Here is a 15677-nt window from a genome sequence, read left to right on the forward strand (position 1 = left end):
GTTAGAGATCATCGAAAAGCTCTCGTAGATGATCCTGTAAGTTTAATGTGTCTATGACTAACTATCTCATTCATCACGAAGCTTTCGTAGATGATCCTGTAAGTTTAATGTGTCTATCTCGGTCATCACGTCACTTTGTCTACACTCGTCGATGAATAGAAAACTGGTCCATGTCAATATGTCATATGTATCATTGATGGACTCATAGGATGGTGGAAGCTTACGAAAGCTGGCTAGGTTTGTTTACAATGGAGGTTGATAGGTACGTGTATGAATATGATGGTCCTCATGGACGGTGGACGGTGGACGGTGATGCTTTTTCTCCTCTTTTATTATTAATATTATTATTTTATTTTCGGGTCTGCGTAATTAGTGCTTATTAGTATGACTAGCTATGAGGATTAATTGAGTTTTGGGATGTGATCTGGATGGAGGATTCCTTTTCTTTTCTTAATCTGTAGACAAAATCTGTGGCGGCCCAACTGTCTTTTCTGATCAAATTTTGACTTTTTTTTAAAAAAAAAAAATTAATTTTCTTATTAGAATTAAATAAATCTACGGTGTTCATGGATCTTGCAGGGCTCTCTCTTATAATTATTGTTGGTTCTTCAATTTTGCAGCACTTGGATTTCTTCTTTGGCCCAAATGATTGAATGGTATTATTAAATTTTTGTGAATGGTATGACTTTCAACTCCTATTTTTTTAATGAAGTTAATGACTTTGAGAGATTCTTTCATGGGGCATGCCCCATTCAAGATTTAGCCTATGAGTTTTGTTGTTAAATCAAATTTCACTAATTTAAAGGAGTAACCTTGTCTTTGTCGAATTAAGATATAACAATATAACATAATGAAGTGGCCTTTTCTGTTTGAAGCTTAGCACCCTTGTGGTTATCCATAATATATATATAGGAAAATGATGATATTAGAGATTTATTATATATGTTGTCAATTATTATTATATAAATAAGATATCATTCATGAAATAAAGAAGAAAATGTTCTTGGAACAGTTTTTGAATGGCAGACCAAACAGAGTCACAGACATTTGTATTAACCATTCAATTTTCATCCAGCAGCTAAAACATGGTAAATGTCTTGACAAAGTTTAGTTATTACTAAATATAGAAGAAGGTGACTGGGCATGTAAAATTCCCAAAAATGAGTTCTGCTTAAACTTAATTGGTTTATGATCACCATGCCTTTTATAAAAGCTTATCTTTCATCTTCATTCGAAATATCTCCCTACATAACTTGACTTTATAGAAAAGGGCATTTCGCTGGCGTGTGTGGACAGTGAACATACTCTCCCTTTACAGATAACAACATCCACTATTTAATTCATAAACCACATTTTCTAAATCAAAGGGTCAGAAGACTCAGAACTCACCTTGCTTCTCAATCTAAACAACAGCAGATATGTATTCAAAATTCACATCTTTAACAATGAGAACATTTAAAGAATTTCTTAAAATCCTTCCCCATAATCTTTAACAACACATATCTTCAGTTATCTTATGCATCTGTAACCAGGTTGTCACCTTAACTCACAAGTAAGAACTACACCAACTGAATCTCAAAGATCAAAGATATGGATATCTTTTGTAGATTAAGTAATTGAGCTATGTAGGGAAAGCAGGTAGTGCCTCCCCACCAACAAAAGCTAAGAGCTTACATAGAATATTTGATGATCTCCAAAGTCCAAAACAAAATCTCAAAGCCTTGTGTGTGAGTGTGTATGTGTGTGTGTGTGTGGTGTGTGTTTACTTCCAATGAAACCTCAAATAGCGGTGGTCAGTATGGGGCAGTTACTGCATGCAGTGCACATAGATAGGGAACACAAGAAAAAGTGAAAAGGAAAGATATGCAATATTGCAATTTGCAATTTGCAATTGTTTATACAAAATGTTGCAGTCGGATAGCCTCCTCACAATCAAAGCATGCCGATGCCGCTTCAGTCCAGGACTATGAGCAGTACTAGTACTGCTTCCTCTAGCTTTAGTTATTCAACTGAATACAAGGGGCATTTCAGCATTGACTTGTCACAATAATACTTTTTACTTTGTTAGTGATAGCAATTACAAGCTAGCTAGCGGTTCAGCACAGAATAAAGATCTAAAATACAGCAAATCACCCCAATAGGGCCAAGACAGTGATACCTACTATATGCCAAAGCATGAAAAGAGGAACTCGATGAATCATCACCAAAGTTAATATCAAAGTTTGCCTTAACATTCAAGGCAATTAGTAGGGACAAATTAAGACAAGGACACACCATCTGTAACATTAAGCTATACTAGCTAGTGGACGTCATATTGATTTTGAAGAATTTTAATTTGCAGTAAGATGATTGCTTGATGACGAATCATTCATATACATACAAAATGATTCTTTTATAGGCAAATAATCTATTTAATGTTGCAGGAGTTACATGAACATAGTGGTGCATTTTAATGATATAGCAAAAAGTAGTCGGTCAACGATCAACATCAGTGAATTAGACTTTAGATTGAAATTTATTACACTTTAAATTGAAATCTTAAGTTCTTAACATATAATTATCATGAGTGTTTCATTAAGAAACCAATTGGAGAGAAACTCTATCAGTAACAAATGGAAAGGCTGCACCATGAAGCAAAGGTCTTGGTCTATAGATGTTCAAACCACTAAACTGCAACAATTGTATTCACAAAGGACAATCCTTATTGTGTTAGCATATAAAACATTAGAAAATACAACAATGAAAAATCAGGTATAGTTACTATATATAGTGCAATAAATGGAAAACTTCTACATTTAAATAAAAGCAAATAACACTTATAGGCCTATAGCCAAGAAAAAAGAATATGACCATGTAAGTGGATGATTATCTTTTCTTTGGGTGATGTGGAAGTGAGTCGGTGCCAAGAATAAAAAGAAAACAGAATATAGCAACCGCCAACACAATTTTACACAGAAACACACAGAGAGACACTGAGACAGAGATATAGAGAAAAGGAAATGACAGGGATTATTAAAAAAAAAAAAGAAAAAAAAAAAGACAAGGCAATTTAAATATTCCTGTAATTTAAAGCTGCAATGAAACATTGCAACTTAAGGTGAAAATTACATCAAGAAATCTTGGATAGTGTGAAGGCCAAACCTGTGAAGTGGGAGCTCACTAGCAGTGCCCAAAGCAGAATCAAAATCATTTATTTATTGAAAAAAGAAATAACTACCATTGCTGTTTGCCACTCATATGGATCTGGGTAGTGGACAGTGGATCAAAGAATATTAGGATAAGACAGAGCACCAAGGTTAAAATTTGTTCTATGTGTAGAACAAAGCAAAGCAAACAGCACCCTATCATCCTAGCTGACAAAAAAGTTTTGAGTACGTTCAGAAACAACTTTGACATTCAAAATGCCCGCTGAACTATTTCTTACTGTAGGTAAAAATGGTGTTCAACATTAAAAACTAAAAATAAAAAACTCTATCAAATACATCAAAATCAGGTCTCAAGTAAAAGAATATCAAGTCTATAGTCTCTACCATGGTCCTTTGCGTAAAAATTCAATTTCTAGATAGTGCATAAACATCTTAAGTTCAAAGAAAGTTGCTTAAGATGATAAGATATAATTACACGTCTTCATGCAGACATATTTTCAGACCAAAGAAAGAAAAAGGTTGTAGGATATTTATGTGACATGGAACATTAATTATTCTTCCTCAAATTACAACTGGTTCATATTTGAAGGAAATTTGTATATTCAACCCAAAACATTTCCACCTTAGAAAATTATAGTCTTAATGTCTTATATATGTAAGTGCTTATAAGAATTTTAGGTCTCTCTTCCTATTACCAATTGATTTTGAGTTGAATGCTTCAATTTCCTTCAATATTATCATATAGTTTTTTCAGTAGCCCTATCATGTCCATTGTTTCATCTCACTACACATGATTCAGTTACCAAAAGTAAATGCAAAAACAATGCATGTATGTTAGCAGCAGTCAATGTACGAAATTACAAACACCTTGAATTTGTATCTACTGCGGGAAATTTCAGACTTATAGATCGATCAATCTTTCTTCTTTGTCAATTGTTTTACACTACATGCCCCTACCTACCCAACTTTGAATATCCTCAAGGGTAACATTATATAGTCACGTGTTGAAAAACATTCATTAGAATAAGGTTTTATTGAACAAATCAAAGAAAGAAACACAAAAACTAAAGAAACACATAAAAATATAGAATACATTTCATAAATTCAGCTTTGATTGAAATTTTGAAATTAATGCAAACAAGCTTGAAATAAGGCATGTGAATAATAATAAATATTATTGAAAAGAAAAGATGTGTGGTATATTCCTGGTTAGTTTTTGTGTTGTTGGCTGTGTAGCTTCCATTTTACCAAAAAAAAAAAAAAAAAAGATGTGAACTATTAACAAGAAGATTAAAGATAGCATGCGCACCGGATTTAACTCAACTTTTGCAATCGGGTCCAACCCGAAAACGGCCTTTATTAGCAGGGCCGAGGAGTTAACTAGCAGGTATATTCAATGCGCCTAGAGGTCCTCGACCCAAAAACTGAAATTTGAGGCCCAAATCAACTCCACGACCCCACCTTCACTGTACCCAATTATTCACTATTTCATCCTTTGGGCCTGGGTTTTCATTAATTTGATTTTTTTTTTTTTGGTGAAATTCATTAATTTGATTTTAAAGATTATACAAATTTGAATACTACAATTAACAAAAGTTTCAAATGAAAAGAAGAATTAGCCAAATTTGATGCACTGGGCATATCAATTTATGAATCAAATTCTGTTTTTCAGATTTTTCTTGTTTGGGGCAAAGAAAAAAAAACAAGAAGCTTTTTCATGGCATCTAAACTTTTGATGACACAAATGCAATTCCACAACAAAACAGGAAACCAGTAGATAATGACAAGAATAACCTTGTAGACAAAGGGCTCTTTCATTATGGCACCAAGTCAATAATGTGTGTTAAACTCTTTTCAAGTAGTTTTAATCAAGGAATAAAATTTCGGGTTTCGAGAAAATTTCAAAAATTTTTAAATTTCGACAAAAATTAGACTGAAACGACGAAAATTGCTATCAAAATACAGAAATTTTGAATGAAAATTTATTATATGTTTATTTAACATATTATGTACTACAATGATAAAAAATATTGAATAAACCAAATTATATGGTAGGTTTCATGTGATATGTGATGAATATAATACGCGCTAAAGGCAAATACTGTTAAAAAAATGTTTCACTAATTAATAATTACATAATAAAATTACACGAATAAATCACCATTGTAGCAATGGGAAGTAGCAAGCTTACTCAAAAGGACTTGGAAATGGTCTTTGATAATCAAATTGAGCCGAATTGAGTTAAAGGAGAACCAACCTGGTGCAGCAGCGGTGACAGCAGTTTACCTAAAATTTTAATTTCACAAATTCTCCAAATTTCAAAAAAATTGGATAGTGATTGTTTTTAAAAATGTTTGTTTTAATTAAATTTTTTATAATTTAGTTTGACTCCAAAGTTGACTATTTTCAATAATGTGTTTTTAATCTTAATTTTTGTGCCATTGGAAATATCTCGATCGCACAAACGCATACACGCGAACTATTCTTGAATTGGAGCTTCGGTTTAAAAGTTACAGGCGTTTGATTGTGAAGGGCTTTTGGGTAATTTCTATTTTGAGTTTTAAAAAATTGAAAACCCAAAATCAATTAAAATCAATTAAAATTGTTAAAAGAATTTGGAATAAAAATGTTATGTTAAAAACTTAAAAGTACAAAGTGAAATTGACAAAAAAGACAAAAACCAAAAGAAGTAAAATTGGATTGGCTGATTGGCTCTGCCTAGAAACAAGTAATTGGCAGAATGACCATCTCTCTCTGAGGCTTTAATTGGCAGATCAACCATCTCTCTTTCTCAGATCATCTTCACTCCTTAGTCTGAGGCTTTAACTCATTAAGCTTTAGTTTTTCTCTCTTTCTCCCCAACCTCATCTCTCTCTTCCAGCTGCACACACCAAACCTCACACACCAGATCGAGTTCATCTATCTATTCCAGTCGCAACACCACCAAATCAACCTCATCTCTCTCTTCCAGCCGCACACATCGCCAGATCAACCTCATCTCTCTCATCTCTTTCTCTCTCCCCGACCTCATCTCTCTCTCTCTCTCGCCCCCTGCCGCCCGAAGCCCACTGAAACCCAAAAATCCCACCCTAAGCCGAAATTTCGACGAAAATTTTGGGAATTTCATCGAAATTTCTGAAATTTTAACGAAAATATTTTGGTATTCTGATAAAATTTCTCCCTCTCCAAAAAACAAAATTTTCGGCGATATTTTCCTCCTTAGTTTAAATATACAGATAGGTTCTATATATCTCTAATAGCCTCTCCGCACTCGACTTTTTTTATTGAGCAAACCGATATTTTGATGAGTGTAATTAGTTTAATAGATAAGAGAAAATAAATTAAGGAGAGAGAGGCGGTAATTAATTAAGGGAAAAATAATTAAGGAGAGAGAGGCGGCAAACCAATTCTCGACCGAAAAGTAAATTTGGAAAATAGATAACCGATAATTGAATTTTAGCTAAAACAATCTCAGCCATTCGGATTCAAAGATAATGTAAAAATTATACTATTTTATTATATAGATTAGACCGTTAGTTTTACAATGCTGGTGAACACTGGCCCAATTCAAGAAGTAAGGTTCTTGTACTTTTTTCCTTCATATAAGCAAAAGCGTTACGAATTCATTAACGTTTTACACCTGATATAGTAAAATAATTTACAATTAATGAAAAATCCACATACATCTTAAGGTATCCATCGAACCCAATATTTTATTTTTTACCCATTAAATTTAACTTGCAATTCTTTACTTTCATCATGTTTTCATTAAGAGATTATATAGATAAAGCTATTTGATAAAATGAGTTAAACAGACATTTCTAAACTCAGTGTAACAAATGCACCCCACAAAGGAATTTAAGTTAATCAGCATTTTTAAGAGTTTGTTCAGCACACTTCATAAAGACAAATTCTTAAATTGGCCAATGTTGGTAATGAAATGTATTTTCTGTCGACCATGTAATCTCCAAGGAGAAGAAGATGACAATAAAGAGACGGAGGAGAGAGAGAGAGAGAGAGAGAGAGAGAGAGCAGTCAAAATATTAACTCTTTGAGTTTGTGCAAACCACCAACACCGCAAAGAGAGAAAAAAAGAAAGGTTAAAAGTTAAAAACATTGGAAGAAAAAGAAGAGGCAAGGAAGAATATATGAAGAAAAAGGAAAGAAAAGTTTGTATAGTGAGGATCTTTCAGTTCAGTGCCATCAATTCAATTCAATTAATTGTGTTTGGACTACTGTCATCCATTTACTCCCAAACCAAATCACTTTCCCTATACATTTGCACCCACTTTCCCTTACATGACTTGACCATTTTCTCACCATGCGATCATGTTCTTCTTCATCCACCCCTCAACTTTCTCAAGAAAAAAATTCAAAAAGAAAAGAAAAGGGAAAGGAGGATGAAAAAGAAAGGGGAATTACACTGTAGAACAATGAAGTCATGAGCTCAGTCTATATAAAGATACCCCATCTAAATCTAGTTGGGAATATATTTCAATCCAAACAATGATGGCTTCCCACATTCACTTTATTTGGCATTTGCATATATCAACAATCCCTTTCCCATCAATTTCCAAGTTAAAAAGGCTTCCAACCAAATATGAGGACTAGAGTATAGAAATCTAAAGTCATTTGCCCAAAAGTAGATGAACATGACCTTTATTACCCATCACTCTGCAAATCCATATGTATCACACACACACACACACAATCTTGTAGAAATCTAACCACAATGTATATTAGTTAAGCACAAGTTTTCCATATAATGACATATTATATGACACATATATATATTTTTAATTAAGCTTGAAATTTTGATGAATTCACTACTAAATTATAGATGGTTAAATCTGTTTATATGACATACGATATTCATATAATAAACCAACTCTTGAGATCAACCAAAATACATTTTTTGCATTATGGTGTGCGTGACTTAAGTTACAAAATGTGGATTAAAGTGTTTTAAAGCTAGAATTTGGTTTTTGTGTGAGGTAGCTAGGGAGTGAAGTAAATAAGAGATTTATTTTTATGTATGGAGGACTGGAGGAGTTGGATGCACATATGTGGTCCATGGACACGTGCAAATGATGGCATTGTCTTGGCTAATGATGGATTCCCACCGCTTGTTCCACTGCGTGGGATCCACTCCTATCATGCGACCCAACTTCACCAATATATATATCATGTCCTCTTTTTCTTTGACCGACAAAATACCCCTTCAAATCAAATAATTATCAATTGTTGCTATTACATCCTCTCATCTGATCAATACAATTTCATCCATTGGATGTCTGCAATTCATACAAATGCTTACTTGGATGTGACATTTTTTAGCCAATATGGGTTGAGCATGATTGATAGTGTTGGGCCTTGTTTTCTTAGTAAGTTAATAAACTTTTGAGATGTATAGTAGTTAAAAATAGCTAGACTAAATAGTTCTTTGCTTCTTCAAATGGAAGGCCCACAAATAATTCAAACTAATTATAGCTAGACAAGTTTGAAGGGAAATGCTATATATGCTGCATTAATTAAGATTAATATACATCATTAGTCCATAATTTGTGGTTTTACCACAAAATATCTGCAAGTAAATTTTAGAATGGATTTGAGTGGTCTGTTAATTGGATGCATGTTATTAAGGAAAATGTTAGGAAGACTATTTTTTTGTATCATTTAGACTATTTAGTGTATTATTTCTTTAATAAAAGTGGGCCTCATTTTATATTAGTAGATCTCACCTCTATTAAAGAAATGATATACTAAATAGTACAAATAAATAGCTTCCTGACATTACCCAATTATTAATTAACTAAAGCAACATTTAGAAATAGTAATTTGGTGCTGTATATGGATCATAGATAGAACTGGTTAATTAATTAGGTTAGGTGCAAAATGATGGCCACCTAATTTAGTAGGAAGAGATCTATATTGTTATGTTGTCGTGATTGAAGGGAGCTGATAGGATGTAATGATCGGCAATTTCTTATATGCTTACGTGAGTCAGAGTGAGGATATATAGGCTATATAGCTAATCAATAGCTACTAGCTAGGTAGCTGGTTTTTTTTTTTTTTGGCCGGTAGCTAGGTAGCTAGTTAAACATGGAATTGTGTATATGGATTCAAGCTCATATATAATCTTAAACATTTTTTTTTGTTACATATAATCTTAAACATTAATGTCAACAATGGTATCATTGTCCCAGGCATCTATGTCAAAGTAGAATGACATATGTCCAATAAAATTAAAATGCATGGGTCACCTAATTTCAAAAACGATCTTCCACTTTTCAGAGATCGATCAATTTCATTTTCACCATGCAATTATCTTAATTACTTCTTAACTCACTACTGTACATTGTACAAGTAAAATTTCCTAAACAGAGTGAACAACTGGGTTTTCATTTTTGTTTTCACCAAAGAAAGGCTTATAAAGCGAGATTTGGTGAGATTTGTTGTCCATGCGAGTCCACCATGAGTTCACAACAAATGAGCTAGCTAGCTAGCTGTTCCGCAAATTATATATATATATATATATTATATTATTATTAATGATCATTCCTTCACTATAGAGTAGAGAATTTCTCACTCATCTAACCACCCAACAAAGAATTTTAATGATTGGATCTGTCCATATCTTAGGGTATCATTTCAAGATCACCCTTATAAAAAATCAGCCAAATCGAAAACTATTTAGCCAGTGTATTATTGTGAACACAATTTAAACCTTATTTGACGAACTGTATTTGTCTGCAAAGTTTGGAAGATCATACAATTATTGATTTAGCTGATTTTTTACAAGGACGATCCTTAAGGATGGACCTAAAAAATGGACGATCTCGATCATTGAATTTCTCGTTTTGTGGTGAGCGGGAAATTCCCAGTTTTATGGTGAACGAGTTATTATTTCTAATTATATATATATATATTTCAGCTGTTTATAAGTACTATATTAAAGTTTGGCCACATTAATGAAAAAAAATTGTCTCGCGTATTACTAATCGAATACTTATTACTATTCAGGGGTAGACAGACATTGGGAGGCAGGGGGTCGGGCAACCCTCCAATGCCGGTGAAGCCTTCCCTTGAAGCCCCCTTCTTCAACGTCGGTGACCCCCAACGTGGCGGCACGCCCACCCAGCCAAAACGATGTCGTTTTGAATTAAGCATTTTTTTTTAATTATCCTACTCAAAAAGTCGCCTTTTTGATCAGCTAGGATTTAGAAAAGAAAAATTAAAACAAACCACATAGCCTAGCTCCCAATTCCAACCCGAGCCTCCCCCCAATTCCAAACGCAACCCAATTGACCCATTTCCCTAGCCCATCCCCCAATCGCCGCCACCGCCGGTCCTTGCCAAGTGCCAACCACTTGAAGCTTTACACTATGATGTACCCCCCGGATAAAATTACTGGATTCGCCCCTGTTACTAATGGGATAGCTTAATTTCCTCCATCCTGATTGATCCAAGACTTAATTGGGTTTGGATATTTGTTTGGAGTTATAATTAATCATTTTTGTTTATTGAAACTTGCATTATTAAAAAAAAAAAAAAAGGACAAAATCAGAATAGTCACCTAAGGTCGGAACTCGGAAGAGAAGGAGAGAGAAAAGTCACATCATATATGGGATAAATTTTTCCATATTTGGAACCAATCTTCAATTTTGACAGAGTAAGATGAACCCTTATTTATCGGGGATTAAGAAAGATTTGTCGAAACCGAAGCTGTACGGTGCGCGTGAAATTAATTAACATGATATATTCATATATATATATATAGTCACACGTATATATGCCTTTAATTTCAATTTGGAGTGTTACATGCATTCACATTCGGAGTGTGTTCATAATTCAGATATCTATGGGAAGATAAATCAACATCAACATCAACATCATTGAGCTAGGCATGACTCATGAGGATGATGGAAAGGATCCTCTTTACTTACTTCATGATCGATCTTCTAGAAAATGTGTTTTTTTTTTTTTTTTGGCTATAAATTTGGGTTTAACTACAATTAATCAAATATAAGATCAATGCTCTGCATCTACTGTGCTTTTGCAGTGAGATATATTGTTCATATATTGCTAGCTAGTGACGCTTTTTCTGGGGAAAAATCGATCGGTTCCACGCGTGGTGTTCCAAATGGACATGATTAAAGTGCAAAATGTCTGAAGCATTATATACAAGAATTAAACTACGTACAACTGATCAGTATACTTTGGGCCCTCCTCTTCCTGCAACATAAAATCATCAAACTTAGTTCATTTGAAGCACACGCAGGTGTTTAATTGTGATCATGATTTTTGACCGTGTGTACGTAATACTGTGTTCATGAGTCAAGTATATACCTGCACGGCTGCACAATCGATCACACGTGTTATCCTCAATAATCTCAGTTACTCCTAACTATGCGTGATTGCAGTTATTCATAATTAAAACCAGTTTTACTAAAACTCATCATTGTCTGTGAAACTGGGAATTTTATGTAAAATACGTATATTATATATATATGTGTGTGTGTGTACAGGATTAATATATTGGTATTGGCTCTTTCCTTAATTTGAACAAAAGTGAGGGATGGGAACTTGGGATGTTTTATATATATTTATAGTTATAGATACTATTTGGAAATTGGAACTACTACGTACAGTAGTTGCCAAAAGAAAGAAAGAAAGAGCCAGCCAGCTAGCAAATTAAAGCGGATATATAGGGAAATGGCATGCATGCATATTCAGATAGATTTTGGCTGTGTTTGGTTTTTTCAACGTTGTACATGCACCACAGAAAAAAGAGTACTGATCGAAAGACTAGGACGGCATTCATTCATTGATTCATATATTCAGTTTGGTCACAGGCATATCCAACCGTATATTTCTATATTGAAAAGCAAAGGCAATAGCCAAAGGGAATTCCCATATTCAAGTTTTGGGATTGGAGGAATGTTTTCAATTCTTATATATTATTCCCTCCCTCTCATTCTATCGCTTTATAGTAAAAAAGCTGGAGAGAGAGGCAAAGAGGCCACCGAAAAGCAAGGACACCTTATCATGAAAGCAAGAAAAAAACGACCCGATTTGATATGCCAACACACACGCACATACACACACACACACCCACACGCTCATAGCCTAACCTCACACACTCATACCCACTTTCATACATACATGATACATCTCTCTCTCTGTTGCTTGCTTAACTTGTTTGCTCTAGAAATTAGAATTAATTATTCTCTCTCTCTCTCTCTCTCTCTCTCTCTCTTTTTTTCATATTTTTGTGTGGAAAATCCCCAAGTCAACCACTCCTCATCATTTGGTCTTGGCTGTTCTAAGCACCACCTCATTTCCCACTTTAATTCCCACTTTATCAATGATCTGATATCTCTCTCTCATCTCGGCCGGGCTATATAATTTACATATATGGTCGATCTCTCTATCATTCCAGTACTCCACCATACATGGGAATGATAAGCATGAAGGTGCATCAGTTCGCACGTGGACTCTGCTGGGATCACCACGAACAACCCTCCCTCACCCTCGGTTGCACCAAACGCTTACGCCCTCTCGCTCCCAAACTCCCCACCACCACCACCACCACCACGGACACTTCCACTACTACTCTCGCTCCTTTCGACCTTAAGAGTTTCATCAGACCTGATAGTGGCCCCAGAAAGCACCTTGCACCATCTAATTCTTCTGATCAACACAACAAAGATTCACCCCACCCCCAGGTATATCCTATCATAATGAATTGATGATGATGATGATATATATACTAAATTAATTGCCCATACTTGATGCAATCATACATTAATTACTTGCATTCCAACATCTACGTTAACTGATCGAAAAGAAAAGGCATATATATATAACTACCACACATGCACATATATAATAATGTTCTCTTACCAGACTAGCAATGTATATAGTTTTGCGGTTCGCTTGTAAATTTGTTTAGTAAGGGAGTATTATATACTCATATTAGAACTACTACGTACGTACCTTGCAGGTGGAGACTCTCCCGGGAGGGACGCGTTGGAACCCTACACAAGAGCAGATAGGGATACTAGAAATGTTGTACCGGGGAGGAATGCGAACCCCAAACGCGCAGCAAATCGAACAAATCACAGCTCAGCTTGGCAAGTACGGCAAGATCGAAGGCAAGAATGTGTTCTACTGGTTCCAGAATCACAAAGCTCGCGAGAGGCAGAAGCAGAAACGCAACAGTCTTGGCCTTAGCCACTCTCCCCGAACCCCAACTCCTGTAATTACCACCGTAAGTCCCAATCAGTCTGAAAAAATGAAATTAATTCATTTACATATTTATTCAACTTATATGTATGTTATATTTTGGCAGGTGGGTGAAGTTGTGGTGGAAAGAGAGGAGGATAGTCCGTACAAGAGAAAGTGCCGGAGCTGGGCATTTGATAATTGCTTGGTACAAGAATATCATTCTAGTAACGACGTCGTGGTGGTCGAGGAGGAGGAGGAGGAGGAGGAGGAGGGATCAGCTGAGAGAACACTGGAGCTCTTCCCATTACACCCGGAAGGCAGATGATCGATCCATCCATCGATATGGAATTTATAAGGGGTTTGGGAATTAATTAAAATTAATTTTCATTAGTTGATGATGAGATGATCAACAACAGCTAGCTTTGTTCCAGATCTAGAGTTTGACATGATGTGCAATTGTGTTTGGTTTTCTTCTTTTCTTGGTTGTTTCGGGAAAGAAGAAAGACGAGTAATTGTCTATCTCTTTGTACTCATCTTACGATCTACAATTGCCTTTTGGAAGTAACCAAAGCACTTTGGTGGGTGTCACTAGCTACTGTTTGCATGCCATATATGCTTTTGACTATTACTTGTTGAATCGAAGCTTTTAGGTTAAAAGCGGGAAGCTAAGCTATGTGGACGCTGAAGTCCACGCACCTACATCTTCTTCTTCTTCTTCTTCTTCACTCATCGAATTTCTTGCATTAATTTCAAATTGGAAAAGAGATCGAAGCGTCCGTCCTTTAGCGCCAATGTCAAAAATTTATATTATAGAATTCCACCACTTACATGACTTTCATAAAAGTACCTTATCATTATCATTCATTACCAACAGACATGCATGCATTATTATTTGTTTTCCATCATTGCCTTCCTATTTGTTTTTCATTTTTTTATCTTTTAAAATGGGTAGTGCATGTTTGGTGGGATCATGACTATCATTTTTTAACTATAGCGATGAGATTAGCTAGAGGGGGAACAGAAAAAAAGGCAAATCATATATGCAATTTGAAATAAACGTTTTCGATCGATATTTTTATCTCTCAATTATCATTGATCCAACTAGCTCATTTTGGATAGATAGATCAGATAATGGAAAGAGTATAATATTTAATTTTACAAAATCAATTCGTTAATTTACAAACTCTTAATTAACCCCATGAGCTCGAGTTCAAATGATCTGTGGGTGGGTGGACAAGTGGTAGATCTTTTACTTAAATTTGTAAAAAGAAAGTAAAAAACAAAACTGTAAAGATAAGGTACTGTAAATTAAAACTGTGAAAATTAATAGTACAATTTGCAAAAATTAAATATGTTGAATTATAATATATTATGCGGTTTGAGGACCATATATGGACAAGATTCCTGACGGTGGGTAGTCAATCGTACGAATATTGTCTCTACAAATTAAGCCTTTTCTATGCATGCATGCAACAGCTTTTAAATGGCTAGAGAGAGTGCTAATTACGATATATTGCAAGTAATTTGCAACTGATTAACTGATACAATTAAGAAGATTATGTTAGATATCGCGCCTAACAATATATTGCAATTGATTTATACAACAACGTGGGGGATCTTAGATGATCTTGATGGGTCATGCAATTACAATCATATTCATTTCTTACAGTTGACTATGCCAAATTGCCAATAAACATAGCTCAATATGCATCAAAGTGAGGATTTGTACGTTTTTCTTTTATTAATCGATCCCAGCTGCAAGTTTGAATCAGGATATCCCAAGCAATACGGAGACTGGTAATTAAAGTCCCACCATCACATTCGAACATTTCCCAAGTCTTAACAATATATATATGAAGCTTATTACAGATTTCACTGGGTGTTCGACGACATGTTGCATTTGCTGATAATTAATTGGGATATCCATATATGTAACTATCAGACCCAAACTAGCCAGCCACATACAATGAAATGTAAAGGAATTTAACTCTAAGGTGTTGGAGAAGTTGGTTTAGAGGTGTAACTGTAAAATCAGGCATCTGAGTTCGAGTCTCCAGTTCGACCCTTGGAGCCAAACATCAAGGGAGGTAAAATCCCTTATGCATTCCCAAAAAATTAGTCTGGTAAGCAAAATCTGACTCAAGACACCTTCGGTTACAAAATAAAAAAAGGAATTTCTGATCAGTATGAATGGGGTAATGTATTCGGTCCAAGCATGACCGCATAAATTGACTTGGAGGTCATGCATCGATTATTGATTATTGATAATTGATCCAAAATGCTTCACGCATGTACCACAAA

At 34.7% G+C, this 15677-nt stretch overlaps 1 protein-coding gene across 1 annotated transcript; it reads left to right on the forward strand.

Annotated features, from left to right (window-relative positions):
* The first annotated feature begins 12493 nt into the window (after positions 1 to 12493).
* WOX4 (WUSCHEL related homeobox 4) lies at positions 12494 to 14113 on the forward strand. The gene is made up of 3 exons (XM_086251138.1): positions 12494 to 12874; positions 13153 to 13419; positions 13501 to 14113. The coding sequence occupies exons 1-3, from the start codon at positions 12602 to 12604 to the stop codon at positions 13699 to 13701; spliced, it is 741 nt and encodes a 246-aa protein (XP_086107264.1). The 5' UTR covers positions 12494 to 12601; the 3' UTR covers positions 13702 to 14113.
* The last annotated feature ends 1564 nt before the right edge of the window (positions 14114 to 15677 follow it).

Source organism: Dryas octopetala, chromosome 7 (assembly GCF_963921425.1).
Source record: "Dryas octopetala chromosome 7, drDryOcto1.1, whole genome shotgun sequence".
Taxonomy (NCBI): domain Eukaryota; kingdom Viridiplantae; phylum Streptophyta; class Magnoliopsida; order Rosales; family Rosaceae; genus Dryas; species Dryas octopetala.